This window comes from Epinephelus moara, chromosome 10 (genome assembly GCF_006386435.1).
Source record: "Epinephelus moara isolate mb chromosome 10, YSFRI_EMoa_1.0, whole genome shotgun sequence".
NCBI classification, from domain to species: domain Eukaryota; kingdom Metazoa; phylum Chordata; class Actinopteri; order Perciformes; family Serranidae; genus Epinephelus; species Epinephelus moara.
This window is the reverse complement of record NC_065515.1, coordinates 12582721-12596481: the sequence shown is the minus strand read 5'-3', so window position 1 is coordinate 12596481 and position 13761 is coordinate 12582721. Positions and strand designations below refer to the sequence as shown.

The window sequence follows — 13761 nt, the reverse complement described above, 5'->3', positions numbered from 1 at the left end:
TAAGTGACTTAGATGATGGTTCATCGTAGGGGCACAGATGGCAGGGGCTTCAGTCACAAAGTCAGCTCTGGTGTCTAGTCAATAGGAACAGTGACTAAAGTGAAATCAGCATTTAGATCTAAGGGAAAGACGTCAGTAAATAGGGTTGGAATTGTGATCAACAGCGCACATTTGATGACCTTGATGCTCGTGCATTAGTGCAGTATACTGGGAAAAGAGAAACTTTTTCTCCGGTGACTGAGAATGTCAATGCAGGACGTGGTCAGACTCTCAGCAAGAACAGTCCCTGCGACAGTTACATAAAGAGGGATATTATAGTAGTGTTGCAGTGCATAAACCCCTCATTACAAAGATGAATGCATATTAGAGAGTTCAGTGGTGCAAAATAAATAGGCACTGGTCTACAGAGAGGTGATATGGCCAGTTGAGTCATCCTTCACCATATTCTCCATAAGTGCATGTGTGGAGTGCACGAAGACAGAGGCACAGGTCTGAATGCTTGACCCCTACAGTGAGGGGCCGATGCCGTTGTTATATTGTGGGGAACAATTTGCTGGGATGGTTTAGTCCAATTGTCCCCTAGGGTGAAGGGTCCCTGCAAATCAATAAAAGTTGTGTGAGTGATCAGTTTTATCCTCTGATGAAACTAGTGATGCCATATTTTGCAGAAAGCATTAAAACTCAAAAGTTTGAAAGGCTGACACTTTTATATGTATGAAGAATCAGTCCGCCCATCTCTAGATGAAACATTTCTATCCTGATGGGAGTGGTCTCCTCCAGGATGACAATGCCCATATCCATAGAGCATGAGGGATCACTGAATAGTTTGATGAGTTTGAAAATTATGTGAATTATGTGTTACGATCTTCGCAGTCACCAGATCTTAACACACTTGAACACCTATGGGAGATTTTGGACTGACATGTTAGACAGCATCCTCCACCACCATCATCAGTATCTTTTGAAAGAATGGTGTTCATTCCTCCAGTGGAGTACCAGATCAGTACCAAGGCACACTGAAGCCGTTCTGGTGTCACATGGTGGCCCAGCACTTTACTAATATCCCTTTTCAACAGTCATGTGTTGGCTTGGCTTCGTTTGGTTTTGGCTGTCAGCCCAGTGCAGCAGGGATTTGCATTTCCATTACAACAGAGCTACCTTCTTGAAGGTGTGTCTTAAATTGATGAAGGCTTGGCTAGAGTGATGACTTTTAAAAACAGAGGGCTAATCCACAAAATCCCCTGTTATTTTTGCTGTTTACAGAGGGGTAGCAAGAGCCTGTTGTCTGCAGCTGTTTCTGCTTTCACTTTCCTTCCTGCTGTACTTGCACTTACATTGAAGAAAGCTGCTACAAGGTTCCGCTAATTCAGTAATAACGCATTTCATTTCCTATAGATTCCTCACAATAACAAATGTATAAACTTTTATTATGAGGAAATGTTGAGTTTTCAAGCAGCAACTTCACACAACTTCTAATACGATGGACAGCGAACATGAAACAGTAAAATAAATCAGATATCTAATGTAAAAACGGGACGCAGGGCAGAAACTAAACGCCACTGCTACCTGTCTGAGGGCAGGCGGCCCGGCTTTTGGACCTACTCCTGAGAAGGTCCATTTCCCGCATGGCTTGGCATGGCAGGGCATGTCTAAACTAACAATGAAAACACAAATCAGCAGGGCATGGCTTTACTTGGCGCGGCCAAGAATGACAATGGAAAAAGGGTACAAGGCACATGCAAGGTTATGTCTGTTTTTCCTTTAATTCGTCACCCATCTTTACCGACCAATTATAGAAAGCCTGTGTGCACCAGCTTTTTGCTGTTATATGTGTCAGATTCCACCCATCATTGTCTTTTTGCTCTAATATTTCCTTGAGGTATCGAGGCGCTTTAGATCATCATTTTCACTGTAATCATAATTTTGCAGTATAATTTCCACTCATTATATTTTATTGGACTTTGATGGAATTTCTGATGAAGCTGATAATAGACCAGAGTGGCCAGTTAGCAGTGAGTCAGTTGGTTGGTTTTAAGTCAGAGGTATGCAGTATTCTATCACACACTTGAGTCCAATGAGTACTTACACACAGATATAATAACACTAAGAACAGCATGTCTCCAAATAGCTGTCATTTTATAACAACTATAAATCTAGTTAAAATTCAGTGTTTTAATCCACTGGGAGCAAGCTGTCGTCCTCACTCAGCCTGCCCACAGATTTAGTTTCACTCATTGTGGTCATTTGCTTGAACTGGGGTTACTGCCAATGTGCATAGGCCAAAACTACTTTGCATGCAATTTGATCAGCCTTTTTTCAGAAATAACACAAATAATTGACAAGTGCTCTTTGCGGCTCAAACTTGAACATGACTGGATACACTCGACACTCACTGGGCTGTCCAGGCTTTAGGATTTCTTCCCAGAAAAAAATGATGACTCTTCTGGTTGTAGCTCTGTGATGGCGACCTGTCAAGGCTTTTTTTTCCTCTAGAATAAAATCTCAAAGCAAAAAGTGAGCTTGTGAGATACACCGTCGTCTGGCTTTGGCTTTAGTGTGTCCACAGCCCATCCCTTTGTGTTGGCCTCAAAGTATTTTTTGGTGAAACCCATTTTTTTTTTTTTTTTTAATTTATTTTTTAAAATAACAGGGACAGTACATCTTAATAGACACTTGCATGTAAATATGTAGGATTGTAGCCATTGGCTAATTTCCATCCTTTGTCCCTGGGCAGGTTGATGTCAATGTACAGTCAATAAAACAGAGATACAATAGCAATAAAAGGTGAAAAATACAATGACATTAAGACAGACAATAAACCATGTCACTCATAACAGACCAGAATAAAGTGACCATAATTCTTATAATTCTTATAATGTAATTCTTATTTTTGTTTTTTGCTCTATTAAATTATTCTCCCCTCTCTTTATTCCCATCCTTCCTACTTTCTTTTTCTTCTTCAGCTCCCTAAAATAACTGTTGTTTCATTCATCTTATGTGCAGGACACTTACTGAGGGTTTTTTTTTTTTTTTTAAATCACATTTTGGTTAAAATGTGTATGTTGTAGCATCAGAATGTTTGTTTTTCCCACGATACCTGATGTAGGTTTCTGCACAATGGGGTTGCTACATATCAACCCACGTACAGCTGTGGACACCACATTAGTTTGGTACCCAAAGTCACACAATAACTCAAACAAATTAAACAATAGGGGCTGCAGTAGACCAGCACCTCAGTGGACTGTGAGATAAAATTATTATTTCTGTCAGTAGAGTCTGGTGGCCTTGAAGCAGCTTCAGTTCATGGTCAAAAAGGGCCATCTGATAGCAAGATAAAGCAGTTAAAATATTATAAATATAGCGTACGCTTAAACTGATGCTGTTCATTTTTGGTGGTCCTATTTCAGGTGGCTGAAATACATGTTGCTGCTGCCCACAACCACTAGACAGAAACAGCAATTTTACCTTGCAAAACACAATGAGGTCTTGGTCTACAGCTGCCTTTTAGGGTGCTTTCAGACCTAGAGTTGTCTTGCTTTGGTCCAAATCAGGGACTAATTTTGTTGCAAAGTTGCATAACTGCCTAGAGTTGGTTCGTGTTCTCACGGCAGCATTTACAAGCGGACCAGATAAAATGCCTTGCGTGAGAAAGCTGCTCTTGATTGGTCAGCATTTCCATGCCAGGAAGTAAACCAAACGTTGAAGAAGAGTACTATATATATATATATATATAGGACTATATTGCTGTCATTGTTCATTTTAGTCAAACCATACAGTTTGAAAACGAGGCGCGGCTCCAACTAGAAAACAATGTTTTGATGCATTGGATGTGCTGAATGTGCATATTAAGGCAGTACAGGAGGAGGTGCACATTAATAATCCTCCAGGACTGTAACATGCTCATGTTTAACCCAAACAATGTGTCATGTGACTGCAGTTGGTTCAGATCCAGGTCGGAACACGTTCTCACCACAAACGAACCGCACCAGTGTTTGTTTGTAACCGGACCGAGACCACCTCTTCAAGAGGGTCTTGGTCCAGTTGTTTTAGTGCACACCTAAGTGCGATTGCTGGGTTCACACCTGCCCAAACAAACCGCACCTTTGGGGAAAACAAACTTGAGTTCAATTGAACCGAACCAAACAGGGCAGGTGTGAAAGAACCCTTAGTTTAGTTTAATTTGGTTCATTAGTTCATTCAGCAGAGCCAGAGTGACGTATATTGCAAATTTTTGTCTGCGGTCCCTGGGCAGGAAAATCTTAAATACTCGATTGATGAGTTAGTGCTAATGTGTGACTTTCTGAACCAAACTAAAGTGGCGTCCATAGCAGTGCATGGCGCAGCTTCTGTGCCGTGATACTACTGTCTGCTTCCAAACTGCAGTTTACTGTTGGTAATACACTGACTGAGGGTCTATAAATGTGTTTATACAGCGGACCCGCCCTTTAAGTACTGCATGCTTTGCTGGTGGAATGTCCCAGTTGGGCTTTCCAAGTCTTGATTGTTTGGTGCGAGAGTGCGTCACTGATGGTGTAATGTGATTTCTGTGAGTGGCCAAACTTTAATGGAGCTCAGCAACATCACTGGAGTTGTCCGTCACTAAGGAGATCCTGTCAGTAGCACGTCTTACAGATAAAATGGCTCTGTGCCAGCATGACTGCAGATAACATGCTTTTGTGTGCATGTGTGTGCAAGGGGAACAAAGTCTGCACATGTCTATATCTGTGTGGTCATGTAAAATCCATTTTCACCTCTAATATCTTTAAGCTCATTAAGTAAGTGAAAGACGGAGATGGACATATAGCCAAGATAGCCGTATGTTTAGGACAGGCAAACAGCACACCGTCTATGAGACTTGCCCGGTGTGCCACCTGCTCTTTCAGTATGACATCAAGCAGAATGTTGGCTTAGAGGGGGTGTGACACCTCATAAGAAGGTGCAAGAGAGCAAGGGTGACAGATGGTGGGTCCCCTGAGGGTGCATCTCTCTCTCTTGACATAGTAGGGCGAGCTCCCTTGATTTGATCTACTTCTTTTAATGTCCAGCAGGCACAAGGAATCTGATTACCCTGTGCTTTTTTTCCCACAGCCTAAAGATGAATACATGAATGAAGCGATGACTTAATGGATGAATGAGGTTTTGGCTCACATTTTTACAGATAACTTTTTTTCATCCCCTGCAATAATGCTCTAATCCAGTTGCATCATTGGACAACAAAAATGAAACTTGCAGAAAGGTCACCTTTTCCCTGCGTGGCTGGATTAAATTCAATCTCCCAGTCTCCTCTCCGCCTCTTAAATCCAAGGCCAAAATGATTCTGGGGGTCATTAGTAATTAGACTCTAGATAGAGCAGGAAGATGAAGTGTGATGCACAGAAAGAAAACCAATAACGGCTGAAGAGAAAGTATCTACAGTAGCATCACATAATCAGAAAGGAGTGTGTGTGCCTGTCTGTTTATCTTTGGGTTTTGTTTGTTGGCCCTTTTCAGCGCGCACACAGAGATGAGTACAAATGCCACAGAGTGTAGTCGAGTATTTTCCATGGCTGATGGGAGGTGAGGAAATTAGAGTAGGATGGAGTTGCTGAATGGAGCATGAACATACGTCAGGGAGGCTGCTTAACAGGATTGGGAGATACTAATCGGATCAGAGGTCACTCTGGCTCAGATTCCTTGTTTATTTTTCATTCTCCTCTCCCAGGCAAGGTTACAGTAAAATCTCACTCTCATGGGATGGTGACACAAGGCAGTCGTCAGTGGGATTGGCTGGATTTGAGTGGATTTCTAAGTTTATAGCGTGACTAAATGCTCAGTGATCTAATGTCCTCTATGTGGAAAGATTCAGTAAGGTTTGGGTTTTTGGTGGTAATTGGTGATTTCCCTGGACAGTGTGTAATTTATTTTTAGAACAGTAGTACAAGTCCACTGTCAACATCACTAAATGGTTTAATATAATGTGCTTAAAGCTTTACACCTTTTACTTTACTAATCATGGGCGGATTATGAGACGATGACCCCCTGAAGACATGTACATATCAGGCCCCCACTGCTCATACATGCGAGGAAGACACCCAAACCAGAAGAGACACACCTTTTACATCTGTTTGTTGTTGTTTCCTGTCAGTTTGTGGTCACTTTGTATTTGTTTGTTGTTATTTTTTTGTCTCTTTATGGTTGTTTTGCATCTATTTGTTGTTGCGTTATGTCTCTTTGTTGTTGTTTTGTATCTCTTTGTCGTCATTTTATGTCTCATTATGGTTGTTTTGCATCTCTGATGTTTTTTTTATGTTTCTTTGTGGTTGTTTTGCATCTCTTTCATGTTGTTTTGTGTCTCTGTGGTTGCTTTCGTCAATTTGTTGTTTTTTGTCTCTTTGTGGTTGTTTTGCATCTCTTTGTTGTTGTTTAGTGTCATTTTGTGTCTCTTTGTGGTCAAATTGCATCTCCATGCTTCTTTGTGGTCAATTTGAGTCATAGTTGTTTTGTGTCTCTTTGTAGTTTTGTAAATCTCTGTGGTCATTTTGTTTCTCTCGGTGGTCAGTATGCGTCTCTTTGCTAAACGGATGACATGCTGTGTCTGCCTGGTTTACTTTTCCTTTGTATAGAAGCAGGATTACTGCAGACTTGGAGACATTCTCGGGGCTTGTACAATCAGAGTGGGTCGGCGTTTCTAATTCAGGGGAAATACGTATCTCTAAATGTCGGCGTGATGCCCTCCATGCCTTCTTTTGCCTTGGAACAGAAGCGAGCCGTTCCCAGGGGTAGCATGGTGTTTCGTTGATCTTGCAGAATCTTGTGGCATTTTGGGGTGAAATAATGAATGCAGTTTGAGTTTCAAGGACACCCCCGAGTAAAAGAAAAAGAAAGTTTGGTAGAACGAAGGTCTGGAAAAGGTCAGTGAAAGTGTGGCGAGACTCAGGGGTGTTGACAATGAGTCTGCAGCAGCTGTCTACAGGGGGAGAAAGCGAGGGAGAGGACCAGGTGACCCGGAACAGCAGAGAAAGGAGGTGTAACGCAGAACTGCTTCTATTCAATTAAATGAGACTTGTGTTATTAGCCACTATGTGATGAATGGGGATTCCCTTTTTGGCAGCGTGGCTTATATGTGGTTAGTGATGGCTGTTGTATCCATGACCATCTGTGCTGTAACTCTCATATGATTTAGACTACAGGAGCCTATTCCCCACAGATGCACAGCAGGGTTAGTCAAGGTCTCATTCATCACAGCGTCAGGGTTTGAGTCAGGTCTTGTACACAAATCATGCACGTATGCATTATAATGAACAGGGGATACGGTGTAGTGTAGTGACCTCATTTACCGTGTGGCAGTCCATTAGTCACATCAAAGGTAACCTCCATCTCTTTCAACCTCACACCTTTTTGCGTTACAGCTTCTCCTTTCCCTCCCTCTAACGTGTCCGTTCGCTCACAAACAGGCGGTGTAAAGAGGGGGATGATGGACAGATTCCCAGCACAAGTCCTCCCAGAGTGATGATGGATGAGATAGCGGCCATGGCAGAAACTAATGGGGTTTTACCACACGACGCTTCTATTTTAAAACCATTTCTTGATAATTGTGCGATTCTGTCATTCATCACACAGCGACCTTCAAGCATTCGACTGGAATCACAAAACGGAATAGCACGCTGGCTCCTTGAAGCTTGCTTTAATGTCCTTCCATCCATGTCAACACCTGTCACTTTAATCCCTGTATATACATGCCTTTTTTAATGCATGCTAATCATTTCTGTATTTGATTTTCACAAGGCTGTCATAGAAATATAACAGAGCACAGAATGCATTATTTCAGCCTTATTATCAAGAAAACACCTACGTGTTTTTTTTTCTGCTCTGAGAAGTAACTGACGTAGAATAGGGTATCTGTGTGTAGGGAGGGTGCCCCTAGGGGTTCTTTGGAGTACTGCATGGTCAAGTCAAGTCAATTTTATTTATATAGCACCAAATCATAAATTGAGCATAGCGTTAATTCAGGCAAGACACGATGTCAAGCTCAGCTCACATCCCAGCTACATCAGCTGATCTCAAACAGCCAGTCAACTGATGGAGCAGCTGATTGATGGAAGGGAGTCAGCTGATAGATCACATGATTCCTGCTACGCAACCAGTTGGCAAATCTCATTCAGGGCGCCCTATTTAAACTGCTCTGGCCTGCCTATTGTTGCTGCTCCCTCTGCAAGCCACTTTGCAACCTGCCTCCACCCCAGCTCCTCCTTTTCATGTTGTGTCTGACTTATCAATGTAATTTCTGTTTGTCATTGATGCTGCTCTGTTCTGTTCCCAAGGGGTCTTTGCTGCTGCTCTCTCTGCCTTAGGCTTTCCATGTAGGCGCATGGAAGGACAGGGAGGTTTACGCTCTCTGTCGCTGGCTTTCCTCATTTGTACGTGGAAAGGCAGAGAGCTGTGCTTTCTTCATCTTAGGCTTTCCATGTAGGCGCGTGGAAGAGGCTTTCTGCGTAGGCCCGAGAAAAGGCAGAGAGCCCTTGGAACTGAGCCATACCGCCAAATATAATACTGCAAATGGAAATAAAGTTTTTGTTCCTGAATGAACAAAAGTTATCTTTGGACACTTTTTATTTGCAGGGGGTATGTGAAATTTTTTAATTTAAAAAATATCTGTCATGCATAGTTCCTAAAATAATTATACTGTGGTAAGTTTAATAAAGAATGTAAATGTAAGTTCAATAAAACCACATTTTGTATTCAGTATTCCCATTTTCAGTGCATTCATAAACTGAACTGCTGCAACAGTCTCAATCACATTCATGTTTACCTTTTATTCACGGTGTGTTTTGCACTGGTCAGGGGGTACTATTTCAAAGTGAGTGCATTAATAAAAGTTTGAGAACAACTTATGTAGGAGTTAAAATCTAACAAAAGTTTAATCTGTACTAATGATGAACTTGAGAAAACAACTTAGAAAACTAGATTTTCCATTGAGGTCTTTTATATTAATACTATTTTCATACTGCTAGTGCTGTAGTCTCGCTCACCAGACCTTTCTCAAGAAAAGAAAGGTCTGGCTGGGCCGACTCTCACTGTGAGATTGGAGAAAAAAACACCCCGGCTGCTTGTACTTCTTTCAACCAATCACAATCGTTCTGGGCGGTGCCACAGCAACGGTGCGCTTGCAAAAATATTGCCGGGGGGAAACAGGTTTTGGTGTAACACGCCCACAAAAATATCACCTACAGGACGCGAACCATGGCAGAAAAATGGCTACAACCCCGCAAGGTCAAACACCGCAAAAGTTAGTAAAGGACGTGTTGAAAACGGTTGAAAACTGCTACACAACCGGAGGTGGTAGGGCGGGACTTCAGCGGGTGGCTCTTTCCGCCCAATGAGAGGCTGATCTCTGCAGCAAACTTCCGCCCACTCAGACTACTAGTGCTGTGACTCAAGGAATGGTTCAGTTCAGTTCAGACACCACTTTGGTTTGCACTGAAATACCTTGACAAGTATTGAATGTGAAAATTGGCTGCTTTTTTCCCAAATATTCAAGAGTCCCTACAGGATGAATCATTCATCATTCTCAGACAATACATTCTGGCGATTTTGGTGAGTCATCATGACGTTGACTTTTGTGTTTTTGAAATCTCTCCAAAACTATTGTGTTGATTGCTGTGGAATTGGCGCAGACATTTGTGCTTTCTTCAAAGTGAATTGAAAACCCTGTAACCTTTCAACTAGCATCATCATCGGGTCAGATTTTTCATTTGTCCAACATTTTGTGTGGACTCTTTGTTTTGTTGAACTAAAAGAGACAGAATTTGAAAGACAGACTGAAGTAATAAGATTATGTAAAGACACTGAATAACAGAACAACTATTACGACACCTGACATTACCCATGACGATTTTTCTGGATTAAGGAGACATTCATAAGTCTTACGTTCGTCACTCGTAAACTTATCTTGATATAATATCTCAAACAAATGTTCAATTAGTGCTCACACTGTCAATTTGTTAGTGGACCAATTATAAGAAACTGTCACCTGATGTCATTACGATCAACACTCTTGATGTCCCAACATCCAGCTCAGCATTTCTGACTAAAATCAGTAAACAGAATCATTGACATAACACAGTGTAATTCTTCTCAGGGGTATTCTTTGCCCATTAAGCATTAGAAAACACCTCCCTATCAGCGCTCACAAAATATTGCACACCTCCTAAAACCTTTACAGCACTCAGGAGAACATCCCACAAAAATGTCTGGTTTCCAGCTTTCCAGGAGGTCATTACAGACTCGGAAAGAGCACGAAGCAGAATGGGGAATAGTTTAAATTGCTGAGAAATGTGCACTTCAAAGGGCCTGTGTGTCCTCAGTGTTCATCCCAGAGAGAAGCAAGCAAAATCAAATAAAAGAGCTGTACATTAGCACCAAACACACGTTTATTAAAGGCTCCTAAGGGTATCAGAACAGCAGTGGTCATGCAGTGGTCTCCTGCGACCTCTGTTCGGAGGAGTCATTTATATCACTAACAATGAAGGAGGTTAGTTGATCCATATTTGTATTTTTCTGTTTATTCTATCCCACACAAACACAAGGCATGTAAGGACTAACCACTGAGCTGCCGTACTTCCCAATATGAATTTATTCATTTATTTTTTCTGCCTGCTTGTGATGTAATTTGACCTAAAAACAAGGAAATGAATGCAAAGTTGTCCTCATATGAGCCTGTTCATAATTAGGGACAAATGAACTCAAACACACTTTCTGCCCATTTAATAATGTCTAATGACTTTTCAAAATAAAAGCACTTTGATAATTCATAGCACAGACAGATCGAAGCGCTTGCAGCACTCAGACACAGCAAAATGTTTCTGCATCAAAGCAGCTTTCCAACTGTGGAAAAATAAAATGTGCTCAGGCAGATCAGCAGACAAAGAGACACTCAGATACATTAGTGTATTGGCTAAATGCAAGGTAAACACACTAATGCTCACATTGTCGAGCAGTTGGCTGCCTGTTGCCGGTCATATCTCGCTCCTGATAGCAGCCCCTCGTTCCCACCCAGGCACGGTTCCAAGGGTCAGGGAAAGACTGCCCTGCCACAGATGCCTTGGCGAGGCTGATTGGATGGACCCTTAAGGCTCGGGAGATTAGAGCGCTAAGTCTTCACTCCAGTAGGAACTAAAGGCTTTGGTGTTGGTCTTAGAGTGTGTGTGAAAAAATGACAGAATGAAGAAACAGCAGGGATCAAAGGGAGGTATTCGCCTGATGTCCTCTCAGTGTGCACAGACTGGCAGATGTCTTGCTGTGCTTAATTTATCCTTAGTTTCCACTGATCATTGCTCATTAGAGTTGTATTAATAATAGTCCTACATATACTAGTACACCATAGTAAACAAGTAGTGCTTTACCTTGATTACCACTTTAAGTAAGGTAGAATTTTGTTGTATACTGGTGGTACTGTTCTTGACTTCACATCTCTCTCTCTCTCTCTCTCTCTCTCTCTCTCTCTCTCTCTCTCTCTCTCTCTCTCTCTCTCTCTCTCTCTCTTTTAAACTTCTCTCTGCTCTCTTTTTCCCCACTCGCTCTCTGCTTGCACATACCAGCTCTCATAGCAGCTCTTTTTCTCTGCTCCTATGGCAGCTCGACTCCTCTCCTCACCATTGATGTAAAAAGAACTCTGTAGCTGTTGCTGTGTGTCGTGTGTGACAAAGAATGGATCAGGAGAGACTCGTTGTTGAGGTTGAGAAATATCCTGAGCTAAATGACCCACAATCCGTCATTATAAAGGCAATGGCCAAAAAGATATTGACTGGCAAGTCATAGCTCTGGAGATTGGCTCTTCAGGTGAGAAATCATGTTTAGTTAGTGGCTGTCCACACAAGATTTTAAGCTAATGCACAGGTGGAGGAAATACAATGAGCTGCAGTGGCGCCAGTGTGTTTTCAGCTTAATATTTTGTATCTCCTTGGTCCAAATCTTTATTTAGGCTGTATTATGCTTGTATGGAATAAGATGAAAAACGTGATATGGCATTTTTTCATTGCCGCATTACTAAATATATAGACTTTTTATACAGCATGAATTGGACCTCGTACCTTATAGTCCCCCTCCATTCAAAAATGTGTTTTTTGTTCTGATTATGTCCCTTGAAATGTCTAACCTTGACTATACTGACTTGTATCTGTGCAAAGTTTGTCACTAGAGAGATGTTTCCACAGTCTTCTACTGAAAGGGGTGATGTCTTTGTACTTCCCTAAAATAGGAGATTGCATTCTCATCTGTATGCTAGTCATCGATTTTTGTGCGCTACAGACTCATCTGAGTCTGGGTCTGACTGAGGCTCAAACATGTATGGCAGAATCTCTCCCAATGTTTCCTCTAACGCTAACACCAGCCATCTTGATGCACATTTCTGTGTCACCAGTCGACCTTAGCATGAGGAGTGCTAGAGAAAGCATAAAGGAAAACCTATCTCAAGGAGCGGTTGTGGGTGGGGTGGAGGCCAGATCCAGAATCTCTTGATGAGGGAGAAAGAGCAGATGTGCTTTTAGCCCCTTTTCAGATTTTTTTAACTCTTCCTGTGAGAAATGCATTTAACAAAATAATAATAATCATAGCAGCATATTGTTACACACTTTTAAATGTGTCTAGAGCAGCCAGCTGGATTTGAGATTATTGACCCTTTCATTTCTTTGTTTTGCCTTTCCAGCTGAAGAGTACCATACAAATTATCAACCTCCAGATCAACCATGACGCCAAAGAGTAAGTCTTCCTGCAAGCAACATCTGTCTCTGTTTCTCCACTCTCCGACTGAATCTGACCCACATCAGATGTAATGTCTTTTTTCTCTCATGGCGCTCGTTGAAATTTTGTGCTGAGGTGTCATGTTAGTGACCCGGAACAAAGACAGAGGATAGCTGATGAGAGAAATAGTGTTTATAGCAGGTAATTTCTTTTTTTATCTGTTGCTTCAGTGAGTTTGCTGTCACAAGTTTTCAAAATGTAGCTTCAAATCGCTTGACAACTTTCTGTTTAGCTTTTAGAGGTGAATGGAAGTAGAGAGTGGAGATCTCTGGAGGCAATTAGCTTACATTTTCAAGAACTTCAGCTGCACAAAAGCTCCGTCTCCAGTGGATATTCCCACTAATTGCCTACTCAAACTCGGATGTAACTCTGCATTTGTCATAAAGTAGGAAATGCCATCACAAGTGTTCGGAAACTCCTTTGAAAGCATCATTTTATGCTTCCAGTTTCAGATGGAAGAAGTTCAAATAGGTCTTTGCTAACAGGAAAAAAAGGTAGTTCAGACTCTTTTGTCCAGAACCTTCATTTCTAAATGTTGAACACAATATACTGCAAAATCATATTACTGCCAAAATACACTCATTAAAAGGGGGATTATGCAAGAAAAAGGTTTTGTGAGTGGCAGATACAATTAGTCAGCAGCAAAAAACACATCAGAGGTGGTGAACAACAGATTTTGAATGAGATTTTCTAATGAAAAGTATGTGTCACTATTTAACATTACAAAAAAACCACATATGATTATGTCCATGTGTAGCTCATTAAGGAAGCTACAAGGAGTTTAACTGGTCATGAACAGTCCCACTTTAATTAAATTGTTTTGATTATATAATTTAATATCGATTTATTGACTCTACATGACCTGCATCAGTAAACAAGACCATCAGCATGAAGATTAGCTAATTCCATATATTTATTCTTAAAGCCTGTCCTGAGGTTCGATTCCTCATGTCAGACAAGATAGATAGATAGATAGATAGATAG

The 13761-nt window shown here is 41.4% G+C and overlaps 1 protein-coding gene across 1 annotated transcript in view; it reads left to right on the top strand.

Annotated features, from left to right (window-relative positions):
• The window catches only part of polrmt (polymerase (RNA) mitochondrial (DNA directed)), a 71365-nt gene that overhangs the window by 39073 nt on the left and 18531 nt on the right, over positions 1 to 13761 (top strand). Inside the window, exon 16 of the mRNA XM_050054867.1 lies at positions 12683 to 12735. Coding sequence (XP_049910824.1) covers positions 12683 to 12735 — 53 coding nt within the window. The remainder of the gene's footprint in view (positions 1 to 12682; positions 12736 to 13761) is intronic.